This window comes from Odontesthes bonariensis, chromosome 4, assembly GCF_027942865.1.
Source record: "Odontesthes bonariensis isolate fOdoBon6 chromosome 4, fOdoBon6.hap1, whole genome shotgun sequence".
In the NCBI taxonomy this organism is placed as follows: domain Eukaryota; kingdom Metazoa; phylum Chordata; class Actinopteri; order Atheriniformes; family Atherinopsidae; genus Odontesthes; species Odontesthes bonariensis.
This window is the reverse complement of record NC_134509.1, coordinates 40,416,163-40,435,376: the sequence shown is the minus strand read 5'-3', so window position 1 is coordinate 40,435,376 and position 19,214 is coordinate 40,416,163. Positions and strand designations below refer to the sequence as shown.

Sequence of the window (19,214 nt, the reverse complement as noted above, 5' to 3'; positions counted from 1 at the left end):
ACTTTAATAAACTCGAAAAGAAGCAAATAGCTACTGGCACTCAATATTTTTAAGTCAGTACAACTTTTAAGAAGATTTTGAGTTTACACGACTCATTCCAATTAATTATTTTGAGCATTCGGGTTTACAGTGTAACAGTAGCTTACTTTTCATAGATTTCTAGATTGGCAATATACTGTTGAAAAAGTGGATGTATTTGATATACAATACGGTTTGGTTTTTTTTCCACCAGGGTTTGCTGGTCCAGAGCAAAGAACTCCTTATGTCGGTCACTAAGGGGAAAGGAAGAGGGCTAAAGGGATAAACAACAAGTTTTTCACCCTGATGTTGGAATAAACAAACAAACAGAAATACAGTAGTCTGTAGTTTCCCTTATCTAATCTATCTAATCTAATACAAATGATAAAACAAAGCAGCAGTGTGAGCTCATCAGGTTATTATCTGTTTCATTTCCCTGTCATTTAAAGTTGTGATGTCATCCATCGGCCTTTGTGAACACTATTCTTTGTCCTATATTCATTATCATTTTTTGCAGGTTTACTGTACCCAACTGGTCTTCATGAACCCTGCTAAAAAAAACACTGATTATAAACCCTGTTTGCATCAGCCTTTATGAACGGTAGTCAGTATTTCTAAATGCTTTTCTGCTTGGCAAAGGACTTCCTGCCGACTCTCGATGGCAAAAGTAAGCATTGTAATCCATACAGAAGACAAACAGAAATTCAGAAATATGAGGGAGCTTAATTTTACATTCATCCAGTACAAGAGTGGTGACTTTTGGTTGCATAATGATGGGTTTTTAATGGAGGTTCTCTAGCCAGTAAATAAGCAAATGAGTTCTTAGATGGCTCAATATTTGACTCATCTCCTACCCGGCACACATTTTTAATCATCATACTTCCATTTTTCTTTTCCATTTTTAGATTTTGTTAGCCTTTGATGTTCATTTGATTTCTTTCTTCATTTTCTTCATTCCGTTTCCCCCTCTTGGTTGTGTTTTTTCATAGGTTCTTCCATGCCCTCACCCTCCTGCCCATCACCTGTCATTGACCAATCACTTCCACAGTCTAATCCACATGACAACCCATTGTTAGTTGATGCTATTGAACCAGACTCAGACAAAGAAGAGGAAGGGGGAGAAGAAGAGGAGTATGCAGCTCAGTTGTGCCACCCTGTAACACACGGTAAAGGTTATTCATTGTTTCATTAGCAGGATTTTGTTAAAGTAAGATCTGAGTGGTTGATTTATTTTGTTTATTCTCACATGTCATCCATAACTACATATTTCTCTGATAGATCATAACAATTCAGTTCAGTTTATATGTATAACACCATTCATCTCAGTGGACTATACAGAGATAGTTAACAAGTTCAATGAAATACAATTCAATTCATTATCATCAGATTTAAGTAAGTAGGGAACAGCCTTTTTTAAATCCAGCTCAGTCCATGCTGGTATAACTGCATTTACATAATGTCATTTCATAAAACATTCATAAAACCAACACATCATAACCTTTAGTGATATAATTCCTCATCCTGTGCATGCAGGGGGCAGCATGGAGAGAACTTCCTTTTAACAATGAAACACCCCGAGCAGAACCATAATTCTGTAGGTTAACTAAGATGATTCTGACTGTTACAGACCAGGACTTCCATGGTCTGTATGCTTATGGTACATGCAGGGCTTGAAGTTGGCAAACAGTGCAGAACCCTGAACTTCTAGCTTCAGTTTACATTCTGTGGCTGTCCTTTCTCTCTTCACACACACAGGCACCTACAAAAGGAGCTACTGAACAAACTGAGTTGAAACCAAAAGGGAAATCCAACTTATATGTTGATAAATAACCACCCTGTACGGACTCAAAATGACGTTGCTCTCTTTGTGCTAGCCTTTTGAACTGAAGAAACTGCATTATTTAGTGGAGGAATAACTACAATTTCATATCTTTTTGAAGGAGACCGATGCCAAAACGCATGGACAATGAAGACAAAGAGAGGATGCATGCAAAAGAATACAGGCTGTATGCCTCGGTGATAATATATTCTGCATACATCAATACCCCGCAACATCCTCTTATAGCAGCTCGTTTTTTTTTGCAGCTGTATTAAAGTTTAGAATATCTTATACTGGAACTATAAACTGAATGCAAATGGATTGCATTCCCTACACAAGAAGAGAACAGGAAAGCAGGAAGAGTCTGTAATCATAAAGCTGCTTTAACAGAGGATGCTGAGGGCTCCGTGTCTGTTTCAGAACCAATTCCCGTTTTTGTGTTACCTGATGCAGTGCAGGGTCGGGCACGGAAGTTAAAACAAGTTCAAGCCTTTCCTGACAACATGTCAGAGGGAATCTGGCAGATAACAGGGAATCCCCCATGTCAGTTATATATTGCCAAACATTTTGGGATGGGCTGCCTGAAGTTGAAGTTTTGTGAGTCTCGGTGGAACTCCCCCCAACGGGTTTCACATTGGTCCCTACTCAGCCTGAAGAGGTCATTCTACAAGTACAGCTGCTGGGTGAACCAGGACTCTCCAAACTCATGCCCGGACCTGAGTATTTTATGAACCTTCACGTCTCCTTCTCAGTGAAAGTAAAGCAAGGGCTTTACAGGCCTGTCCTCTGACAGCTTGAGATATACATCCTGCATCGATGTCTGCATCCCAGAAGAGCTTGCTGCTTCCTGGTTATCTTTTCAGTTCCCTCACAGCTGGTACTGAAATTGGATGCAATTTGCACATGCACAACCTTGTCCCCATCTCTGCGCCGTTCCACCACAGCACACGCCGCATCATATGTGAAAGCAGCTTAAAGGGATACGCCACCCCCAGGCCAAATTAAGTGTATCCCCGCATTCCCGAGACATAAATAAGTGCTTGGGAGCATTTTCCTGGCGACCCAGGCATTGTCCGAATCTCACAGCACTGACCACTGCTTGGTTGCGCGTAATACATACATGCATGCTCGCCAATATTTCGCCCAACGTGAATTAATTTACTTGATTTACCGTCTAATTACTGTGTGAGTGGTGTACTTTCACATCGAGTGAAAATGACTGTGTAAATCAACACAGAAGGCTTGCTTTGCTCATGTCGGTTTGGGAACTAGTTTCCAGTGCGGAAAACACAGCCAAAGCACACTCCCTGCTACGTCATTGGGACTCTCCCCCCCCCCCCCCCCCCCCCCCGGCTGCTTCATGCTGGTTTGTTGAGGAAGTCGGGGGGGATTCCCAAAGACGTAGCGGGGAGTGTGCTTTGGCTGTGTTTTCCGCACCGGAAACTAGTTCCCAAACCGACATGAGCAAAGCAAGCCTTCCGTGTTGATTTACACAGTCATTTGTGTCACAGTGAATAATAACCTTCAACACCTTTCTTTCCATTTCTTTTTGATTTGATTTGATTTGATTTATTTAATTGTATCAGAAAAGTCTTACACACATTCAAAGACTCAAAACACAATTGAGGATGAAAACACAATAAAGTCCAGGACTTATTTCCATTGTGGTCCTCACACAAAACATTAAGACAAGACAAGCCACAACAAGACACTCACAGAGTGTATGACAAGCACACCTTAAACACATTAAAAGACATCATCACACAATTGATGATAGGAACACAATAAAGTCCAGGACTTATTTCCATTGTGGTCCTCACAAAAAACATTAAGACAAGACAAGCTACGACAAGACATTCACAGAGTGTATGACAAACAGTAATAAATAACATAGAATGCAAACCACATTTTTCTTAAATAAAAATAAACGACAGTAGCTGACCCCCTGCTCTATTCAGCTACCCTCTCTAGTAACCAGGCCTTGATTCTCTTTTTAAAAGTATTCAGACACGATGTGACTTTAATTTCCCTATCTAACTTGTTCCACTGCATTGCCCCTATATAGGCAAAGGTTCCTTTCCCTACAGATGTTTTAAAAGAATATGGACGCAGATCTGATATGCTGCCACGAGTGCAAATATTGTGTTTGTCCTTTACCTTAGTGATAAGACATGATAAAAACATTTGGGCGCTACCAAATAGAATTTTATGGATCATATTCATCCTTGACATAATAATACGAGACTCAACAGGGAGCCAGTTCAGCTCCGCAAAATGTGACCTACCTATATGAGACCTATGGCCCACGTTCAAAACCACTCTCACTAATTTATTCTGTGCTGTTTGCAGCCTCCCTTTAAGTCTGCTTGTTAGGCCTTCGAACCAGGAAGTACTTGCAAATTCAAAATGATTTAAAATTAAGGAGTTAGCTAAAATGATCATTGTTGCCCTATCTAAGAATTTCGCATTTCTGGCTAAGAACTTTGTGAGCCCAGTGACTTTACTCAGAACTTTATTGGCCATATTCCTGCCATCCAGGTTGCTTTCAAGGATGCATCCCAGGTATTTTACTGATGTTTTTGCACTGACTACAATTTTATTCAGCGTGACTCTAAATTCAGAGCATCTGTTCAGTCTGTACTTTGAGCCGAATAAGATGGCCTCTGTCTTACCCAGATGTAGGGACAGCATGTTGTCAATCAGCCAGCAGTTTACAGAAGCTAGCTCTGTGCTCAGGCTGCTCTCTAGGATGGATTGCTGTTTATCGGACATTAACAGTGCTGAGTCATCAGCGTACAGAAATAGGTCACATGCACAGGAGTCTGACATGTCATTAATGTATGTCAAAAATAAAGACGGACCAAGAATGCTTCCTTGTGGAACGCCGCATGTCACTATTCAAGGGTCAGACAGCTCTCCCTCTAGGGCCACCAGTTGTTCTCTCCCTGACAAGTATGACCTAAACCACCTACATGTGTGGCTGTCTGCTCCCAGGGCCTCAAGTTTATCAATTAATCTGTTGTGATTCACCGTATCAAATGCCTTTTGGAGGTCAAGTAACACCATTCCGCAGAGATTTCCATTATCTATATCCCTGCGTATGATGTCAGAAAGATAGAGAAGGCATGACTCGGTGGAATGAGACTTCCTGAATCCGGATTGGAATTTATACATGAAGTTGTTTTTATTCATGTATTCATTCAATTGCTCATTGACCACCTTTTAAAAAATTTTAGAGATTGTGCACAAAATAGAGACTGGTCTGTAGTTACCAGGGTCGTGGCTGTTTCCCTTTTTAAAAAGTGGGACTACCTTGGCCCTCTTGAGGTCAGTGGGAAAAATACCAGATTCAACCGACATGTTAAAAATATGTGAGATTAAAGGAGCTATATTTGCAGCAGCATCTCGTAAGAACCGAGGGGATAACCCATCTAACCCAGGGCCCTTAGCGCAGTCTAGCTGTAAGAGCTTTTTCTCTATCTCCCCTACCTCAACCTTCTGTAGGGCAAATGAGTTGGGTAGGGCTCCAAGTTTGGTGTAGAATGATTTCACCCTGTCAATGTTGAATAACCCAGACGAAGGTTTCAGATTTGAGACCAGCTGATCTGCTACTGAAGTAAAGTAGGTGTTAAAATGGTTCGCAACCTCTTTTCTTTTGAAATTCAAGACTCCATTAATTTTTAGACCTGTGCTTCTTGGTGTCTTGGTATTTGTCTTAGCGGCCCCCAGTTCCTTTAGGGTCTTCCACAGCTTCCTCGGATTGTCTTTATTATTTGATATATCATTCTTATAGTGAGTTGCCTTTGCACCTCTGATAAGTTCCTGTGCCTTATTTCTAGTCTGTTTATATAAAATAAAATCATCATGGTTCTTAGTTCTATGGAACGTTTTAAGTGCCTTTTCCCTGGCTTTGATAGCGACATGTATATCTTTGTCAAACCATGCGCTGGAGCGCTGTTTCACTCTGGTCTGTCTAAGAGGGGCCACCTTGTTGATGATTTAAAAATATGTCTTTAAACTGTGCCCAGGCTATGTTAACACATGAACAATTTAAAACAGAGGACCAGTCCACCTCATCAACCAGCATCGTGAAGGTTTCCTGGGAATAATGTTTGAATGATCTTGCTAGTACAGGCTTGTGAGAGTGAAAGATTTTTTTACCTATTTTTCTTGTGCAAAAAATCATATTGTGATCGCTTATGCCAAAGGTAATAGTGCCACTTTGAGATATTTTAGTTTTGTCTGAAACTAAAATCAGATCAATAATACTCTCAGAAGTCTTGCCTATCCTCGTGGCCTGTTTTACCAGCTGTTCAAAACCAAAACAATGACACAGATCCTCAAGCTTTTTGCAGGTAGGCTGAGCAGAGCTTGACACGTTTGTGTTCAGATCCCCCATTAAAATCAGCTCAGAGCTCTCTTTTTCTGATAGACTCAAGAGAACCTGTTCTAGCTTGTCATAGAAAGTAGCATGGCCTGGCGGTCTGTAGCAAGCACCGAATAAAATGGGATTGATTTTTGGTAAACATATGTCCATCCAAACAATCTCTAAATCAGTAACAATGTCATCTCTACAGTTAAATGCTACATCAGAGCGCACATATACACAAACCCCGCCCCCTTCTAACTATACTGTAATTCTTAATGTTAATTTCCTCGTCACTTATGGTTTCATCTAGCCAACTTTCCGTAAAGCAGATAACCCCAACCTCTGAATGTTTCACCAGTTGTCTAATTTCATCAATTTTTGGTGACAGACTTCGCACATTTAAATGTAGGAAATGTAAACCCTTTTTACTAAAATTTGATTTAAAGTCCTTTACCTTGATCTCCGTAATCGGGCCGACCACTGCCTCGCTATTAGGAGATGATGCCATAGTAGGTGAAAGAACCGAGGCATTGTGCGACCCCGAACCGTGAGCTGCTGGGCCGCAGGGCGCCGTTGGCACGGCCCCGCTGACGGCCGGGATCTCGCTGCGACTCCGGTAGGAAGCGTCGTCCGATACCTGCCAACCCTCTGGAAATACCGCGGTGTTGTGCGACCCCGAACCGCGCGCTGCTGGACTGCAAGGAGCCGTTGGCACGGCCCCGCTGGCGGCCAGGGTCTTGCTGCGTCTCCGGGATGGATCGTTGTCCGGTGCAGGCCATCCGACTGGAGAGACCGTAGCTTTGTGCGACCCCGAACCGCGCGCTGCTGGACTGCAAGGAGCCGTTGGCACGGCCCCGCTGGCGGCCAGGGTCTTGCAGAACTGAAACACCGGGGGTGGCAGATGAAGTAAGTCCACCAATACCTTCGCCTCTGGCTGCGAGAGCTGCGATATTGCTGTTAGTGCTTGCCCTGGATGAATTAGCTGGGAGGCTAAGTTTGTTAGTCCATTGATAGCCCCATTGCTAGGTGGGGCTAGCTGTTGATGTTGTGCTACGTGGCTAACAATCGGATCCATGTTAGTTGACAACCAGGGGTGAGGGCCAGGATTCAGCTCGATATCTCCGGCTAGAAGTAGAATAATCGCTATTTGGGCGAGACCCCGGTTTGATGATTGTTTCTTGCCTTCGTTTGTCGAGGTCGGAATGCTGGCATAGCCGTTTGACAAGAACTCCGAGTATATTACATGTTGGCTTCTTGTCGCAGGGATCAAATAGATCTCGGTCCCCGACGATAGGATTGCATTCCGTGTTTGAACAATTATCAAACATGCAATTATTATTGCAGTCACTGGCCATCTATGTTTTGATTGAAGTTGTCTTGCATGCTGCCTTGCATGCAATGGAGGCCGGTGTGCGACGGAGTGCCACATGCTGGATGTGCCCTTGTTTTGGTGCTAAAGGTCCAACACGGGCATAGGGAGGCCATGCTTACACTGTTAAAGTGCTGTTCACTCTGCCTGCAGTTTAATCCCCCTCCTACCATTGCTGTGTGTTGGTGAATGGAAAGAATATGTTGCAATATATTTGCACACCCTTGACTGTACAGTTTACAGTTTTTTTAGACCAAGTTATTTGAAGTGACTTAGTTTTGGTCAGTAACCCCAAAACAGAAAACTCGGCTGAGGACTCATCCGTGGTATTTTCAGTTTTCCAGTTTTCCACGACAACTGTGAAAGCTAACCACTAAAACAGTGCAATATGCAGCCTATGATTTTATTCTCATTTCAATGTTGTTATGCCAAGTTTAGACAGCTGCCATTTTTTATCACGTTCCGGCCGTAAAAGCTTATTTGGCGAAAGCTCTGCATATGGAGGATCTGCTCTGAATGGCATAAGGCCTGCTCCATGTGTCTGTCCACATGGCACATGTGAGGCTGAATGAAAGGATGAAACCTTAGTCTGCCTATTTGAGCTGCTAAGGCCACAGGGGCTGGAATTGGTTCAGTTCAGAATGATCTGATACCTAGTTTCAAGGTGACAAGTACCAGATGTCGCGCTCGCCATTGAGCCTGCATTAGTCTTTTTATAGTAAGGTATGCTATGACACCTTCCAGTCAGGTTTTAGACAGCACCACAGCACTGAGACTGCTCTGACCAAAGTGTTTAATGACATATGTCTGAATACAGACGGTGGAAAAATGTCAGTCTTAGTTTTACTAGATCTCAATGCTGCATTTGATACAGTTGACCACAATATATTACTCAAACAACTGGAAAACTGGGCGGGTCTTTCCGGAACTGTACTAAACTGGTTCAAAACATACTTGGAGAACAGGAAGTACTTTGTGTCAATAGGTAACTTTACATCTGAGCACACAAGAGTTACATGTGGAGTTCCTCAAGGTTCCATCCTGGGACATCTACATGCTCCCACTGGCACAGATTATAAAAAACAACAGAATAAACTACCATAGCTATGCAGACGACACGCAGATATATATTACAATGTCACCAGTAGACCGAGGCCCTGTACAGGCTCTTGGTAAATGCATTGAAGAGATTAATGACTGGATGTGCCACAACTTTCTCCAGCTAAACAAAAACAAAACTGAGGTAATTGTCTTTGGAGCCAAAGAGAAACGATTACAGGTCACCACAGAGCTTCATTCTATACACCTAGAAACTACCAACCAGGCCAGAAATCTGCGTGTAGTGATGGACTCAGACCTAAATTTGGAAAAACACATTAAGGCAGTAACAAAGTCAGCCTACTATCACCTTAAGAATATATCAAGGTTAAAGGATCTGATGTGTCAGCAGGACCTGGAAAAACTAATCCATGCATTCATCTTCAGTAGGCTACCTAAAAACCTTTACAGGTCTGCCTAAAAAGTCCGTTAGACAACTGCAGCTTATTCAGAACTCTGCTGCTCGAGTCCTCACTAAGACCAAAAACGTGGACCACATCAGTCCAACTCTGAGGTCTTTACACTGGCTGCCTGTCCATCAGAGGATAGACTTTAAAGTTCTGATGCTGGTCTATAAAGCTCTGAATGGTCCAGGACCAGAATACATCAGTGACCTCCTGACCCAGTATGAACCTTCCAGACCCCTCAGGTCATCTGGATCCGGTCTTCTATCAGTTCTCAGAGTTAGAACCAGACATGGAGAAGCTGTGTTCAGCTTCTATGCTCCACATGTCTGGAACAAACTCCCAGAAAGCCTCAGATCAGCTGAAACGCTCAGTGTATTTAAGTCCAGGTTGAGGACGGGAGCAGGTCGTTTAGGCCATTGGCGTTTAGGCCGCAGTCGTTTAGGCCCCCCTGCAGTCGTTTAGGCCAACATAGGAGTCGTTTAGGCCAGGCTACCTGAGCAGCTGAAATCTTTATTATTGTACATTCGTTATTATTCGAAGTGGGCGTTTTATTTTGAAGACGGTTTGTGCCGGTGCGGCAGTCACTGACGATGTAAGTTATGTTCATACTGATGTGAAATGAATGTGTACATATTACTTACCTTTCTGATAGTGTTTTCTTGCTCCTGGTGTGTATTTGCACTCTTTAAAATGTCCGTTTCTGCTCGTTAGCATGATCGCGATTTAGCATTGTTAAGCCAACCGAATTTGTATTATACAGCATTATTGTCCAATGAATGTGGCAATACGGATGATTATTTCCACAATTTTATGAATTTATAAATCACCATTTATTAAATAAAAAAAACGTTTCCACACTAAAGTTGGTTATTAAATAATTTACCATAGTTATGTAGGCTACCCAGACAGACCAGTAGAGCTGACTTATATCTTATAATAACGAATGTACAGTAATAAAGATTTCAGCTGCTCAGGTAGCCTGGCCTAAACGACTCCTCTGTCGGCCTAAACGACTGCAGGGGGGCCTAAACGACTGCGGCCTAAACGCCAATGGCCTAAACACCTATTTTCACCTGCATTTGAATAAAGCTCCAAACTTAATCACATTTTAACTGCTGATTTTATATTGTTCTTATTTCTTTCTTTTTGTTTACAATTTAAATCATGCTTTTTAGTTCTCTGATTTTATCTATTTTTTATTTTTATTTTTATTATTTTATTATTTCTTTTTAATGCCTTCTTGTGATTTTATATAGCTGTGAAGCACTTTGAATTGCATTGTGTATGAATTGTGCTCTAAAAATAAAATTGCCTTGCCTTGCCTAAGGAGTTTGGTGGGTTTGACAGACGTTGACGGTTTGAAGAACAGAACTACGACAGCTACAGTCAGTCAGAGTACATCAGGAAAGGGGCATGAAGGTGGGGCGGGGGGGCTGGAAAGAGTGGAAAAAGAAAAGGCTGCGACATATACAGATACAGACAGACAGACATCTGCTCATATATACAAATATCCATCCCAACACAACCAGAAACAGCTCTGAAGTAGGATCTTGAAATGTCTGAAAGTGTGTGAGAGTGTGTTTGTGGACATGTGTGTGGTCCTCTTTTACCAAAATAGTTCCAGCTTTACCTAACCGACCTCAGCCAAACATCTAGAATATCATTCTCACCACTTCCCGGTCCTTCTAGAGACTTTTCCCCCTTTTTTTTCTACAAAACTCAGTATTCCTTCCCTCAGCTTTTTTTTATTTTTTACTTTGACTGCTTTTGTGCCTAGAAAGACCAAAAAAAAAAAAAAAAAGAGGCCTTAAGCCTATGTCATTTAACACAAAGATAGACATGCAGGTGCATCAAGCGATTTTTGATTCCCTGTTTACATGAGAGAGAAGTAGAAATATTATATTACATCATATATATATATATATATAATGTGAGAACAGGCAAGATAACCAATTTTCACAGTATAGGCTGATACTGAGATGATTAAGTAATATACAATACAAATTTAAAAAAAATAGGAAATCATTTTTCATTGATGAAAAGCAAATGTCTTAAAGTCTCCCTTTACTTGGGTTTCTAAAGAAAAAAATAAAGAAATCAAAGCCAAAGAGCCTATACAAGTGCTATTCATGAAGAATATTGTTACAATGATTTGTAGCCAGCAATTATGGCTGACGGAGTACATAAACAGCCTAATTTGTGCTGGAACATCAAGTTTTCGGGGCGCATTTAGTTTGACCCAATGAGCCTCACTTTTCACCTGGAACACATAAACAACACTACAGTTTAGCTGGCTTCATCAGCTGTGTGGTAGTTCTGCCCCGTTTGTGGGACCATACACCCCCCTCACTTATTGTCCTGTTTAAACCACATCAGTGGCTGATGATAGTACAGCCAAAAACTGACTCTTCTTAAGCATGAATCCCACCTGAGCATATCCTCCTTCAGCAACATTCTATTGTTGAAAATGCAACAGTGTTGCCTTCTTTTTCTTTCTGGCATGTTGAAAAATTGGCTGCAAAAATAGTTTATTATACAGCAGCAGCTGCAATAGTGTTGACTTTTTTATTTGATTCATTCTTGATCATCTTTATCTAACACCTGCTGTATTGTCCTCATGTCACCGTCTGAAGTTTGCATTCTGTATCCAAAATATTCTATGTCCAAACACACAAATACACAGTCACACAAACAGTAATGTGCAAGAACAAATGTATTGACTCACACAGAGCAACAATACTGAGTTTCAACACGACTCAACGGCGATGACAAATGGGCTAAAAAAACAGCCTTAACAGAGCTCCTGGTGTCTTAGACACTGAGAGACACTGATCTGTGTGCTTCCCATAGTTCCACCCCTGATGTAAGCACAGATACACAGATACTACTGTAGCATTGGTTCTTTGGGTGCTGGAGCCAGAGCTTTGCTGGTGGAAACAGAAAGAACTGGTTCCGAGTTAGACACTGGCTTCAAACCAGCACTGGAACCACTTCAGTGGAGAAACTCCCTCAGACTATCTCAGGGATGTAGACAGTTTTTCATTTCAGAAGATAAGTAAGTATTTCATGAGATCTGTGACTCCCACTGCTCCTCCTCCCATAAGGAAGGAGATGATAGAAAAGGCTTTTTTATTTTTAGGAATAAGCAACAAAGTTTGAGGAGGAAAGTATAGAAATGATTCATGGACTATGATAAGGTTTGTCCTCAATTTTCTGCTCATTGCACCAGTATTCATCACTGAAAAACAAATTTTGATTTATGGCTCCTCTTGTTGAAACATTTGGTGTGTGAGAAGGCTTAGAAAAAAAGAAGAATGATAGATGAGTCTCTGGATTGGCCAGCCTGGTGTTGATATCAATAATACATGTATTTAGATGTATTTGCAGAACTGAGTGAGTTGATAGCAACATACAGCGGAAAGAAGATAAAGTGCAACTTTTTTTGTCACATTTGCTCCAGTGGATTTGCTGTTGTAGTCACATATTGTCACTCATAGTCATATGCTGGTGATTCTACTGACTTATTAATTTGTAGCTTTTCATGGATTCTCTGCAAGAAGGCGAGAGCGAATGTTGACATTTGCATTCTCACATTTCGCACTCTCTGGAACATGTCTACAAAGTTTCAGCACTATGATCCACTTGTTAAAACAGCAAGATCCAATGGAAGGGTGAAGTGGGCCTATAACTTGCATTTTTATTTCTTTCATTTTGATGAAGTGTACACTTACAAAAGACAAGGTATGAGGTTACACAAAATGTTTCAAATTTGAATTTAAAAGGATAAAATGAAGTGAAAAAAGTATTTACTCACTTCAGGGTTCAAAGGATTAAAGAAAATGTTACATTCATGGGTTAGAGAGCTGAAAATAATAGCAAAAATCAATTATTCAAATGATAATCAAAAGCAGACCGAAGCGTTGAGGTGGATGCCACGCCACCCATGGCCAACCAAAAAGTCCAACATGGCACCCCAACCTCAAAACACTACTCACAGCCTATGCCACACTTGAGCTCTGTTTGTGTATGCCATTGTTATTGTCTTTATGGTCTGTCCTAAAATAGTGTGCTGCATCCGGGTGGGCCCAGGGTGCTGCCTGCGCCTGGGCAGGGGCTCCACAGGAGAAACCCACCCAGCCAGTTTGTTTTTATTTTAATTGACTTATTTATTCTTTCTTTTAACCTTTTTTTTTGTATGTTTGAGATTATGTGTGCGTGCTCATGCTATTCAGTTTCGATTCAGTTTATTTAAGTAGCTCCAAATCACAACAAACATCACCTCAAGACCAGTGTGACGCATTGAAATACATCGCTGGGCGGGCTTGCAGGTGGATCACATGGGTGCGCCGGGAAGGGGGAATGGAGCCCCGGATCACCACATTCATCCACCTCCTGCTGTCCATCTTACGGGTCTGTCAGCGATAGTGAGATATTGTGATGATAATAATAACAATAATAATAATAATAATAATATGAATTCTTCACTTTATAATATTAGCAATAATAATAATTGTTACAATTATAGTTTAGTTTTATGCTAATTCCCCTATGGTTGTGGAGAAAAAAGAAGGTCAAAGGGAGACTGGAAGTGACGTTTGGTGTTTAGTGGTATTGCAATAGAAAAGTCATTTCATAGTGGTTTGTCATAAGAAGGTGGGAATAACATGAATAAATGTAAAAGTTTAATTGTGGTTGAGTTTGGTTCTCACGCAAGAAGGACATTAAACTCTGGATTGTAAAAGTTTAAACGTTAAAGTTTTGAGTTGTGGTGCCCTGCAGGCAGATGGAGACATGTTCTGAAAGGAAGTTTTTCCATTGGCCAGTGGTTATGGTGTTCTCTGATTTCCTGTTCATGACGATAGTTTTCTTGTCAATAGCTAGAGCATGGATTAAAGTTCTCCGGCGCTGTGACGGATTTCCGTCAGCTGAACAGCCTGCATAGTTTGTCCAGACTGATTTTCCGTCAACTGAACTCAACTGGGAGATCGTCCTGATCGAGAAAGGGGAGGGTGGATTGTGACGGGTGTTTGGTGTATGGATTTTATTATAATACTGATGTGATGTAACAGATTAAATTAACAGCAGTATTTGTTTTGATTCCTTTATGTTTGAGCCGCGCCCTCCCCTGATAAGTAAGGTGCGGCAAAAAAAAAAAAAGGAACACGAGTTGTCAACGGCGGGGGCGGGGCGTGGGGGCTGGGGCTACAACTGCGTAGAAAAATGACTTACAGTAATTATTAGTCCTAACTAGCTATAATTTACAAATTTACAAATAATTTACACGCCTTAAAATAGTATTTCGTTAGAGCAATATAGAAGGAATGCTGGACCCCATTAGAAAAGGCGTTTGTCAGGTCTGTGAACTGATGTCCACATAAGGTTACTCCTGGTCACATCTTTAATTCGCTGAAAATCATCAGCGTTCAATGACCCAAACGGTCCAAATTATATAGTTTCAGCGTGGACAAGACAAGAGAGTCTGGAGCATGTAGAATTATCTAGGCTATTTAGTTATTTGAATGACCTAAGGGGTTGCAAGACAAATATACAGGGCGAAGCTATTCTATTTAGTCTGCATGCCAGGCATGAATCAGACTGCTTGCACGCTTGTCAGCGCCAGCAAACTAACAGAAATTAGTCCTGATTTACAGTTTCCAAATAGACGGTCCAAATTATTTTTGTCAGACTAACAGGGATGCTCAAGCCTTTACCTTATGGACAATCAAAAAGACGTTTTGAAAAGTGTACGGGCGCAATGATGTTCCGACATGATTTGTTGTAAACCAAAGCCGAGTAGGCTACATCAGTGAACACGTCTCGCATATTAACATATCAGCATGCCAACAATAGGTTGGTTGATAATATAGCCTACCACAGGGTATGCTACAGCGTGAAATGGCCCTTAGGCTATGTCGTATCTGCAGTGCATTTGATTAAGGAATGCGAATGCGACAACAGGTTCACGCAATGTTTTGGGGAAACATGCGCTAATGTCTTAATGAAATGTTGACGTTACTTGAACAGGAAGACCATTGCATTTTATTTCAATTGAAGAGCTCACCCAAACGATTGCCTGTAGCTACGTTCACACACCTCGATTTTAGGCTAGAACTAGTTGCTCAGCGAGTTAGAGCTAAAGTCATAATGTTTGTGTTCCAGCGGAGCCTGGACTTGGACAGGTGGGATTGTTGCCAGATCTTGGACGAGAAATAAGCGACTGCCGTCCTGAAAACAAGCCCAAAAGAAACGACCGAAGATGAAAAAATAAATAAATAAATAATAATTTTTAAAAAAACGTGGGTAGTCGTCAGTCGTGTGTCTTATCTTGCTCTTTGCGAGCGTCTGTGCGGTAGCTAAGATCCACGTAGATGGCCAAGGCAGACACAGAGAGTGGTAGGCTACTTAACTTAACAGTTGTTGTAGGCTGAGTGAGAAAAAAAGAGTTGTCATTGAGAAACATTAAGTTACAAATATCCAAACACATTCGAATCACCTGCAGAGCATAAGCAAACATCAAGCCCAACCCTGAAAAGAATAAGCCCCCCAAAACAACGTAACCAGCGACTGCAAAGAAATTTAAAGCGACGGCTCAAAAAATAAGCCCAAAGTCGCTTATTATTATAATCGGAATTGGCAACCCTGAGAGCTACAAGCGATAAACACAGCTCAATTAAAAACCACTTGGTATTCAGTAGAATTCTTTTCTATAGAATTCTAGCATTTTTGCACTGCGCCAACTACAGGAGTTACAGTTCATCATAAACTAACCTACTTAGCCTTTTCACAAAGCTAACACTCTGTGGAATGCCATTAAATAGCCAGAATAGCTATCTAATGTGCTGCCACAAGAATGCATAGACTAAAACTTTTCCCCCTTTCCAGGCAGTTAAAATGAATGCGTGTGTAATCCACTGTGAAAGTTTTTATCCCTTGGAAACAAAACTGAACACTTGCATTAGGTCTTAGGAAGGTATGTGTAAAATTGGGCTAGGACAGCATAAAGGACACACTTTCACATGTTATAGAATCATGCAGTCTGCTGAGGCATCTGATCAAGTATCTCCATTATCCCTCCATTGCTTGCATAGAACCAATGTACGTTCTGTATTGAGGGCAGAGGTATGGCTACATTGGTTTCCGAAGGGGTACAAGGGGGGGAACTCAATCTGATATTTAATCGCTATAAATTTCAGTCAGACGACTTTTTTTTGCTTTAATCCCTGAGCTAGAGCCACAAGAAGTAAATCCCAGTTTGTCTTATTCAGGTTGGTAGTTGATAAGTCACCTCTAGACCCCATAGCGGCTGCCGCCGGCCGGCATGAAAATACACGTCTTACTACGGGAAAATTATGTTGCTGAACTGTAACTACACACTTCACTAGTTCACAACAGCTTAATGAACAGATTGTTGTATTAAAATATATATGTTTGTATTCAATTATTTGGAGATATTGTCATGTTTTTGAGGGATGTCTCTTGGCCGCAGTTGAGACTGATATGAGAGCGGAGGTTCTGCGTTTGGGCGCAGCTTCACTAGCCGGCTAATTGTGCTATCTACTGTATATAAATGTTTGATATTGGTTCGCAGTGTGCCAAGTATTGCTTTGTAGCTACCAGCTTTGTTCATTATCACTCGATTACCTCAGCCACTCAATTCGAGAAAATCAAGATCAAAAAAATGATTAGCCGTTTGGATTAGCCATGCTAACTCCAGATGATTTATCCTTAGTTATTTGCGAGCTTGCCGGTCAGTGTCCTTCAACAGAGCATACTACAGACTACACCTACACCAGACTACACCTAAACTAAGAGATAATAATGCAAAGATGATGATGTTCATTACCTTATCTGTTGGTTACCATTGAAGATCCCAAAATAGTAGTAATAGTAGTAGTAATTTCCAAATCCAAGTCCTTCCTTATTGTAGCGATGTAATCCAGTGACAGTGCTAGCAAGAGCAACTCGAAACGCTGAACTCCGGAGAGGAAATGTCTAACGAAACTGTAGATTTTTTTAAAAGTCTAACTCCTTGTTTGCTACTGGTAATCTAACTACCTGCCTGGTATACTCTAATGCCTTTTGTACACCAAATCATTATTTCTCTATGGAGGGTGAGCTACCTGGGCTACCAGAGCGGATTCGCCAGTGGCGAAGAGAACTGCGCTACCAGAGCGGATTCCAGCGATTAAACTCAAGCTAACTGTATGGTAATGAGCTATAACACGTTTCGGCGAAAACCAATGACAATCCACAGATTGTAGGGGTCCGACAATCCGCGGGGTTCGCGGAAACAGACGTGGAAACTTTGGTTCCTATCCAAACAATAGTCGTTTAATCCTGAGACTGTTGCAATTGCCGTGTCGAGTGCTTCAATACAATAGTGTAGTAACCCCACGCATACCTTTCTCACTGCAATTAAGTTTTATTTCGGATTTAGTTTATTTTCACAGCTGCCTCTGCTATTCCTGCTCTTCTCAGGTGTACCTAATGTAGGTTTACATCATTTGTAACATGATGTATATCTTGTATAACAAATTGTAAATAACAACACGTTTATTCCTGTCCCTGCCCTCTCTTTCCTCATGTTTTTTTTCGCGGGGGTGCTGCACAGCCGCGGGGCCTTTAAAAACTGAACATTCTAAATGTGACGTCACGAGCTACCCAAGTTACCAAAGCAAATTCTCAAGCGAAGCTTCTCCAGCTTCCTCCGCTACCAGGTAGCGTAGGTCGCCCTTGGTGTACACGCAGCATTAGTAGCCTACACATATTTCCCGGTTTATGTAAGGCGCCTATTAGGGGTGGGCGATATGGAAAAAATGTTGTATCACGATTTTTTTGCATAAAATCACGATTTCGATTTTTTTATCACGATCTTCCATCCAAAAAAAAAAAAAGACCAATTACAGTAGAGTTAAGTCGACATGCTGAACCACAGAAGAGCTAAGGAGTAAAAGAAAGAATTTGGCAATCAACACATTGTAATTCAACTGTAACCCAATTCAAGATGAAAAATAATGATCTAATTAATGACATCTGACACAGTGAGAGTGAAGCAACCGGAAATAGAAAAACGAACCACTGATGACGACTTGACTCCACCTCATGATGCCATTTAGCAACAGATGAGCAACGCTGCATGTTCATTTACTGCAGCCACAGTCACGCACTGCCATCACCAGAGCGCCCTAAAGGAATACTTTTCAACTGTGTAATGTTTGTCACGGTCGCGGTGCATCCCTTTTCTCTTGCACCGTAGTTAGCTTACGAGCTAGCGGTTTCCTCATCCGACCCGAGAGTGCTGCTGCTGGCCGTGAGTTTCTCCCGTGCGCCGCTATGGATGTGCTGTGGATGGTGCCGCTGCTGCTGTTCCCATTCCTGATGTGCACCAGCAGCAGTGGGTTAGGGTAGAAGAAAACCCGAACCAATTCCAAATTACAGAGGTGGATTTCCTCTTCTTCACCAGCTCGTCGGCTTGGCTTTCAGCCATGGCTGTCCATGCGTTTTCTAAGTTTTTACAAACACAACATGGAGGCGTGTAAGAAAGTGTCACGACGCACAGTTCGCTATGATTGGTCGGTTAGGTTAAGGACGCCCTACGTCTGCTGCATCGGCGGGAACCAGCATTAAAAAAAAAATAAAAAAATCATTGCGCTGATTGGCAAAGGCGATCTATACGGTTTCTCTAATTTGGTAGATCGCCTGCGATTCTCCACTCTTCCTCGCCAGTCACGATTTTATATCGTCAGATCGCGCACCCCTAGCGCCTATCAACAAACATTTCAAGTGATGTCGTGCCTGATTATAATGCGAGAATTTCAAACCGGACCTGTCACCATCATTCGTCCACCAAGTGATAGCCCCAGCATTTAGGTTGCCAGAGTTAGACTATGATCAACTCGATCTTATAAATGTAATTGTGCAAACGTATTTGAAATACTTAATACATTTTGTGGAAAATTGTTTGTGGTAGTCTTGTCATGGTACTGTAGTGAAGTTCTGAAGTGGGCCCAAACTGTTTTTCTCTGAGGAAGGTTACCAAATAGCTGCCCCTATTTCTTTGCATTATAGCCTATCGTCTATAATAATAATAACAATAATAACTTAGTTTTATATAGCGCTTTTCAAGATACCCAA

The 19,214-nt window shown here is 41.6% G+C and overlaps 1 protein-coding gene across 3 annotated transcripts in view; it reads left to right on the top strand.

Annotated features, from left to right (window-relative positions):
• Nucleotides 1–19,214, top strand: part of tenm3 (teneurin transmembrane protein 3) — a 204,043-nt gene that overhangs the window by 20,821 nt on the left and 164,008 nt on the right. For all 3 annotated transcript variants that reach the window (XM_075464209.1, XM_075464208.1, XM_075464210.1), the window contains one exon: nt 1,008–1,184. In XM_075464209.1, the coding sequence (XP_075320324.1) occupies nt 1,016–1,184 (169 nt within the window). In that variant the 5' untranslated portion in view covers nt 1,008–1,015. Of the gene's footprint in view, nt 1–1,007; nt 1,185–19,214 lie in introns of those variants that run through there.